Source organism: Hemibagrus wyckioides, linkage group LG03 (assembly GCF_019097595.1).
Source record: "Hemibagrus wyckioides isolate EC202008001 linkage group LG03, SWU_Hwy_1.0, whole genome shotgun sequence".
NCBI classification, from domain to species: domain Eukaryota; kingdom Metazoa; phylum Chordata; class Actinopteri; order Siluriformes; family Bagridae; genus Hemibagrus; species Hemibagrus wyckioides.
In genome coordinates this window covers 16,960,938-16,969,616 of record NC_080712.1, presented here as the reverse complement: position 1 = coordinate 16,969,616, position 8,679 = coordinate 16,960,938, and the positions used below count along the sequence as shown (strand labels likewise).

Below are 8,679 nucleotides of genomic sequence, written 5' to 3'. Positions count from 1 at the left end.
AGAGTAGGATCGGTGTTTGCCAAAAACAAATGAGTCAGACTGTGAAGTCAGAGGAAGGAGGGTGGAAAAGAAAGTGCTCAATGATTTTCCCCATTTTAATTCCACATGCTTCCACATCCTTCATGGAGCGCTAATAATGAGAGAAAGCTCGCGGCACAAAGGAAGGTGACCCACTTTACTGTCACCTTTTTCAGCTTCCAGACACCACAGATGATGTTCTGGCCCAAATTAAACTGCCTTCTGTGTGTGCATGTGCACATGTGCGTATTCAGACCATTGTGGGTGAGTGTGTGAGTGCGTGTGTGTGTGTCTGGCTTGGTGGTTTGTTGCCAGAAACATGCTCAAAATGATGCAGTGCAGCTGTAGTGACTTCAGCCTCCTCCAGTAATTAGCCTCAATGGCAATGCAGCCCATCTGGAGGAGAAAGGATTTATAACTGATCATTCTCCAGTGCCAGCACAGACACCAAGTATTGAATAAAAAATCAACTTAATCAGTTAATTAAAACCAAATATATGCATTTTTTCATTAGCATTATTACATAACCAACACAACAATCTAAATATATATATACAGATTTTTCACTGGATTCATATAAGCGATATGTCAGCATTTATTATGAAACACATCATGGAAAGCTTGGTCATTAAGTTACTGCTGCAACACAAGCAAATAATGTGATGGCATCATTCCAGTATGACACTTTAAACTTTATTTGGGCTATATATCCTAGGATTGTACAAAATAAAACACTGCAGTGCAAAGCGACTATTAACATACATTAATATAGTTCTAAATTTATATTAATATAAAATTAGCTATGTGATTTGCAGATGTTTTCACCCCCCACAATTTATGGTGATAGAAGAAACTTTGAAATTATGATTGAGAATTTGTCTTTATTATTTTAAGCACCAAAAAAAAGGACAGTTTGCTCTTTATTGTTTATTTGAAGCAGTGTATTAAATCTAGCAATTATAACAGATATTTAAATACACCAAGCAATCTGACGAGGATGTTAGGAAATAATATTACAATGTAAACATGTAATCAGCATGTAATCATGACCCACCCCTATTATTATTATTAGAATTATTACCATTTTATGATGATCATTGTAATAATGAAGGGATGCTTGTGAAGCCTAACACTCTTGTTGCTGTAAATTAGATTGAATTTTGTAATCAGTTAATTGACTAAGTACTTAAATAAAAAAGCATAGATTACTGATTGAGTGGTTTCGATATATATATATATATATATATGTATTCATATTCAAGACAGCATACATGTCTAATTCCTAAACATTAATGTCTGTAAGAAAGAGGAAAAAAATGAAAAGCATGGAGCACACAAAGCAAACTATTAGATAAAGCCAAGTCTGTGTGGCTCCACATGCTCTGCCAACCTCTGCTACCTGAGAGTTTCAGTTCTCAGTTCAGTGCCCAAACTGAGTCACACTGGCACTACATAATTTAGTCCATCTGCTACTATTACACAATATAACATCAAGTAAATTGTGTAACATGAGTAAATGTTATATTCCCTCAAAATCTGATTAAACTAAGTGGAACAAAATAGTCTAAATGTTTATACTTAGTAAACATATGGCAGCTGATTAAAAAAAAACCCCACAAAGAATATATTATGCTTTCTCAGAGGGCGTCTCTGCAGTCCTGAATGCTCATTGGCTTTACCTGCTCCCAATACATGTGCTCCAATTCATTAGGTGATCTTTCAGCGCTCCATGAGCTGGATCAGGTGTATTGAAGCTCGAGTTGTGTGCCACTGCTGTGCAAATTCTTCACTGTTCTGTACAGTCCAAGGACAAATCAGTAAAACTGCCTAATAACACAACACCATGTCTAATGCTTTGCAAGAGACAGATGCACATACATACTCCTTGATATAAAATTCACATTCAGGTGTAAGCAGTTCCCTTTAGAAAGTAGTTTCAGTGTGGGTTGCGCTTAGGAATGGACAAAGCCACCGCATCAGGAAGCAAAACCACAATAAACATGGCCTTGTAATCTTGTGATGTCAAATTATGCTAAATTGAACAAGATGGCAAAACTCACTATTTGAAAAATAATAATAATAATAATAATAATAATAATAATAATAATAATAATAATAGTAGTAGAACATCCAGCAACATCTCTTGGAAATCTAAAAATTCACAATTTCATCATTGTCCAGTGCTGAGGATCATCAGCCCTGAATCCCCTGACCACAATAAACACGAGTAAAATTTTATAAAATTCATTATTTAGTTCAGTTACTTATTTGAGACCAGTAGCTAAAAATATGTACACTAGTATTACCAGTTTAATAAGATGCAGCCTAAGGGTATGTAGCTAGGAGTTTTTATACCCAACAAATGTTGCTGACATGTGTGTATTTATGTCTCAAGGGGATTCACACAAACCAGTTTTCTATGGATGTGGATTTATTTTTCCCACCCTAGATTGTCACCCCAACAGAGTCATTGGTACTAACCTGGCAACCCCACTGTTTAATTGCTTTCAGTGGCAAAATGGTTGGGTTTTTTCCCCTGAGGAACTCTCAAACAATATAAACAAATGAAGTATGTGTGCTTTGTAGAAAATAAGAAATTAAATGAACTGCAAAGCAAGACAACACAGAGAAATAAAAACAACACCAAACATTTCAAAAGAAGGACTGGGGGTATCAGTGTGGCATTTTGTCAATAAATTTAATACAAAACAATATACAATGTTTCATGTCAAACAAATTTATGGGGCAAAATGAACACAGACTATTGATGCCTTTGTCTAGACATGGACAAGTGCCAAAAGTTAAGCTCATAGACATTCATCAGGACCAGCCAAGCAGTACCTACTTCGAGCAATGCAGATGCTTTGAGAATGAGTATATAGCACTAGCTCCCACATCCATATCCATTTAACTTAACACTGTAATCTGCGCTGATCTAATATCATCAAGGCTTCCTGTAGGCTTTTATATTTAGGGAAGAAAACACTCCCTAATCATGCACGGCATCAGCTACCCAGTCCTATGACACTTTCAAGGCCGTGAGGTCCTGTTAATGTTGTGTTTAGTACATGTGGTTCAATGTCCCCCGTTCTACTCCATTTCAGCCACTGAATCGAGCTCAGACAGAAATTTCTGGCACTTTGCGATGAGTACATTAACCGCCTCACTGACCAAGACATCAGGTGGTAAAATTCCAGTAGATTCCACTGAGACTGAAAGAGAGAGACAAGAAGAACATTAGCCAGTGACCTCACCCTACTGTAGTTAGAGCAATCACTATTGTATAAGCTTTCAGTTTTCAAATACGTACATATGAAATGGTCTCGCACTCTTCCGAGTTTTACCAAACTCTTCAGGTCATCATGTCTAAGCACTTCTCTGCTGCACGTATCCAGACGACTGTTGACCACCTTTGCCACTTTTTTTCCTTAAATTGAATTTTTTGCAGAAAAACAAATCTATGAGAACATATTTCTCTAAAAAATTGTTTAGTGCTTTACTGAGGCTGTAAATAGACTGGCTGAGAGAGAAAGACAGACAGAGATAATCATACCATCAACATCCTCCAATTCAATAACTCCAGGTGAGAAGCAGCGCTTTAATCTCTCGGCTTTTTCTCCTTCAATGGTCTGCAGTAATGTGATGTCAGGAAGTAGCCTATAACTAGCAGTGGCCACTGGGGAAAACTTAGCATGGTCCTTACCTACACAATGTAAAGAGGAGATGGCTAAGAATTTATTTTGCATGCAAATCAGACAGAAGTCAAAATGAAAAATGAGCATTACATTTTTCAACCTATTAATCTCCACATCTATAGCATACATGTTATTAACACAAAATAATTTGGGCATGTTTTTCTGTACTGAGAAAACAGAAAACCTCACTTGGATGTCTAAAAACAGCTGAATTCTCAACAAACATATACACCAATCAGGCATAACATTATGACCACTGGCAGGTGCCGTGAATAACACTGATTATATCCTCATCATGGCACCTGTTAGTGGGTGGGATATATTAGGCAGCAAGTGAACATTATGTCATCAAAGTTGATGTGTTAGAAGCAGGAAAAATGGGCAAGAGTAAGGATTTGAGCAAGTTTGACAAGGGTCAAAATTGAGATGGCTGGATGACTGGATCAGAGCATCTCCAAAACTGCAGCACTTGTGGGGTGTTCTGATCTGCAGTGGCCAGTTTCTATTAAAAGTATCCTTTAAGTTCGGTAAGTTGCGAGGTGGGGACCATGGAGGGCCCACTTTGCAACTTACAGAACTTAAAGGATCTGCTGCTAACATCTGGATACAACAGCACACCTTCAGGTATCTAGTGGTGTCCATGCCATGATGGGTCTGGGCTGTTTTGACAGCAAAAGGGGGACCAACACAATATTTAGCAGATGGTCATAATGTAATGTTATGTCAGAGTTACATTCCTAAGGTTCTTCAAGGGATCTTAACATGGTTATCTCTTGAAGATACTGGATACCTTACACAGAACCCTAAAGAACTCTTTATAACACAGGAGAGGACTTTTTCTCTCCCTAAAACGTTTTTTAACATGAATTTAAAACTAAAAGTGGTTAAACTAACAAGACCCAGTCTTACTAAAGCTCTTAAAAGGATAAAGGTAATACCAGTTATTTGCACTTTTCCCTAAGGTTTTTGCTATCTATGTGCAATCAGACAGCACTCACATCTATGTTTACTCAGAAATACGCTGGTAACATAACAGAAAGTTATAACCACTGTTCAAAAAGGATAAATTGTACTTTTTTTAATATCTTTGAATGGTAAAATTACTGAAAGAAATGTAATGAAAGTAATGTTCATTTTACTGAATGAATTCACAGCCCTTATACCACTAATGTAAGTGAGCTTCAAGTGCAGGCTACTGTGTCAAAATTCATCACAATCCAGTACACTACGCCTTACAAGCATATTCCTTTTATATATGGTTTTCTGTTTTAATTAAAGCCAATTTGTATAAAAACTAAGATTTCAAAGGTCTAGAGGTTTATCTTTTGATTTTCATAGATGCAATATATTCTTATACACTGTAAATAATGATTTTTTAAAAAAATATATTATTTCAAAGACAAAAAAAACTACTAGAGATCACATTTCTTCACCTAGTCCTTTGACGCAGTGCATAACTATGTCCAGCTCTTGTCCTGGCCGAAGCTGTGCCAAGAGGATGTCTCCGTGCACAGGACCAATGTTAGCATCAGCAAACACATCAGCCTGATTTCCAATAGGTACCCATTTCATGTCCCGTGAATACACTGAAAAATAACATGAATCAACTTAACACACCAACTGAAAATGATATCCAGGTGTCTTAAACAGCAGTAGCAGTACAATCAAATCACATTAAAAATACAAAGAATATACCAAGCTAGTTTTCCAGACATCTGAACATTTCATTAAAAATCTTTTTTCCTTTGTATTGATGAATGCATTAAAAAACTTAACAGCCTCAAAATTAGGTGTCAAGTGTAACCGTAAAATAAACAGAAAACAAAATGATAAAATAAGTATAATCTAAGTACAATGTAAAATAAAGATTACCTTCAAATTTTCAAAACTGAATAATTGATTCCTGTATACACACAACATACAAAAATGCTCCAGTTACATGTAAATCGCACGATATTAACACTTACCCATGTGATTGAGATATAGTTCTTTGGGATCAGAGGCATCTTTAGATGCCCTAGGATTCCTTGTGCATTTGATCTTCAACTGGAGCTGGACTGTATCAATTTCTGTGCCTTCCTCCTCACCACCTTGTTTTTTAAAAGAAACAAACACAGCCATATTAAACAATGTGTCTAAAATAATGCTTCTCTTGTTTAAATGGGAAATTAAAGAAATAAAGCACAAGAACAAAGCATTTAAAGGTACTCAGACTGACAAGATTATTGACTGTGCTGACAGGAGCATTAGTCTAAGTGGAAAAACTGGAGTGGGGTTTAGAAGGAAATGGCAAGCGAGAGGCAAACGCTTACCCGTATTTCTGTACTCAAAAAGACGAGGATCAGCTTTGATGGGTACCAGACCAAGCCTATGTGCTAGGATCTCATCTTGAATTATAGATGTATTGTTGTAAATGAAAACTTTTTCAACTGCTATAGTTGGGACCTAAATGAAGAAAATATTACAAAATCAATATCTCTTTGCCAAATGTCCAAGAAACATTCTTCACACATCACCTCGATATACTGCATACACTATATGGCCAAAAATTTGTGGACAGCTGACAAATCTCTCCCATATGTTCCCATTCCAGATGTTGGCTGCTTTTGTTGTTTTAATTGCCAACATACTTCTAAATGATTTTGGAGCATGGCTGTCATGATTTGTTTTCATTCAGTCAAAAGAGCAATAGGAAAGTCAGACATTGATGTTGGATGAAGAAGGCTGCCACATAGTCCAGTTCATCCCAAAGGTGTTCAGGGCTCCTTGCAGTACACTAGAGTTCTTCCACTCCAACCTTGAAAAACCTTCTTCATGGAGCTTGCTTTGTGCACAGAGGTGTTGTCATTAAGGCTGAAACTGTACTGGTACTGTACCGTACTGCTGTATTTCATTTTCCAATACAGCACCCAGTACATGGATTCGTATTTACGGCACATACCGAATCTGCAAAGGCTGAAACAGCGACCGCCTTCGAAAGAACATACCTGATTGGTTCACTGGCTACATGGGTAGCCAATGAAATGCAGCGTCTTTCGTTGTTTACAAATGGTCGCCCCAAATGGCTTCACACACTACGAAGGAAGGTTTTAGTGGGAACTAAATCAAAATTGTGAATGCTCCTCAATCCAAGGTTTGAACGTATTTCAGGTTTAAGGATGGGTCGTCAAAAGAAATCATCTTTTGTAAGTTCCATCTAAGGTTGAAGTTCCATACAAAACGGCAAATACTTCAAATCTTCAAAAACACCTTGATCGAAAACATAAACTACAGCTAGATTTTCCAGAAGAAAAAAATGTGACAGAAACAAAAGAATCAGAGGAAGTTAACTGCTGTTTTTGGGACAAAAATTGTTTTGTGATTCTGTCAGATCAAAGGTGATTACACATGCCATCAGGGGGTTCTATAGTGCAAAATGAAGGATTCCAACATCTGATCAACACACTTGAACCAAGGTATGAAATTCCAAGTAGGACACACATTGCAGAGAAATGGTGTCAAAATAATGTCAATGTTCCATAAAAGTTCATTCAACTTCTTCTATTGTTTATTTGTTGCAATTATGTTATTGTTGAGGGTAATGTTTTTTTTAAGTTTAGTTAAGTCAGTTGATACTAGTTTATTAAAACGTGAAGAAACTTCTCTGTGTTACTCTTGTTTTAAATTTTAAAGTGTTGCAAGTTTTTCTCCACAAACTCTTCAACGTTAAAATAAACTAGGGCTCAAAGTCTCCTCTTGCTACTATTATATTATGTGTACCGTATCTCAAATACCGAGTACCATACCGTGAGGTCCCTGTACCATTTCACCTCTAGTTGTCATACTGAAACATGTCTGGGCCTCTTAGTTCCAGGGATATCTTAATTTTCCAGCATGCAAAGACATCCTGTACTTTTTGTCCTTCCAGCTTTAGGACAATGGTTTGGATGTCTTACCACTTATAGCCATATAGTGTATAACATTCTATATTGTAATACAATTTCGTGAAACAACAAATGAGAAATGAATTAGGACACTAGGAAAAAGGTGTTAGAAAAACTGCAGCTTCAAGTCACATTGCACAAATATTTACAGTGTTCACAGCTTGTCTTTATGGTCACAAGATTAAAGGAAATAATTTTGGATAACAGAGATAATGAATGAATAACATACCTCCGCTAGTAATATCCGCCTGAAAGCGTTAGCAATGGCAGCGTCTATTCCCACCATATCAAACTCCAACGTGTTCTCATCCATATGAACAACATCGAGTCTGAAATTCTATTAAAGCACATCAATAAAAAATACATTTGGAAAAAGATCAGACCTATATGACCAAAGTACCAGAAGCAATACGTTTATAGTACCTTTTTGAACTTCTTGAGGTCCCATGTGTCATCATAACCAGGGTAATTACCAGGAAAGTCTGTAGAATGAACCTGTATAAAAGTAGGACTTACGTTGTATATTAAAAGACATTAAAAATTCACATGCACAGAAAATTACTGATCTAATACATATGGTGCAGCTGCTGTCAGTATCAATGTAAACAGGTATCAGTAAGCAGACACACAAGACGCAGTGTCTATAATAACTAGCGTGTGTCCTTCACGTTATCATGTGATAACGAACTGATGTTATATGTAAGTCCGAGGTATAATACATACATTTTTTACGCCAAATTCGCCCAAAATCACTCGATCGCGGATCTCATCCACGTTGCTCATAGGCACCGCCATTTTGCCCACTTTCCACCTCTACCTCCTCCTGCTCCAGGCTTCCGCTCAATACCGTGTTTACATTTCAAAATAAAATGAACCTAAAGTACTTCCAGCGACAAAATCTGACAAAAGTAAAATTTCATTTTTTGTTTCTGGTACAATATGGCTGTTTTTAGTAACACGTAGAATTATGTGAGGGGTTTCAACGTTGCTGTGGTTGGTGTCTAAGTTAAAAGCATTTTTTCTTGTCGACTTTTATTATGTTT

At 36.7% G+C, this 8,679-nt stretch overlaps 1 protein-coding gene across 1 annotated transcript; it reads right to left on the bottom strand.

Moving 5' to 3' along the window:
* Nucleotides 1-2,695: 2,695 nt before the first annotated feature.
* On the bottom strand, nucleotides 2,696-8,487 carry polr1c (RNA polymerase I and III subunit C). The gene is made up of 9 exons (XM_058378525.1): nucleotides 8,360-8,487; nucleotides 8,060-8,131; nucleotides 7,866-7,973; nucleotides 6,026-6,158; nucleotides 5,681-5,803; nucleotides 5,147-5,299; nucleotides 3,572-3,721; nucleotides 3,329-3,445; nucleotides 2,696-3,230 (listed from the first exon to the last, which is right to left on the bottom strand). The coding sequence occupies exons 1-9, from the start codon at nucleotides 8,429-8,431 to the stop codon at nucleotides 3,109-3,111; spliced, it is 1,050 nt and encodes a 349-aa protein (XP_058234508.1). The 5' UTR covers nucleotides 8,432-8,487; the 3' UTR covers nucleotides 2,696-3,108.
* Between the last annotated feature and the right edge of the window lie 192 nt (nucleotides 8,488-8,679).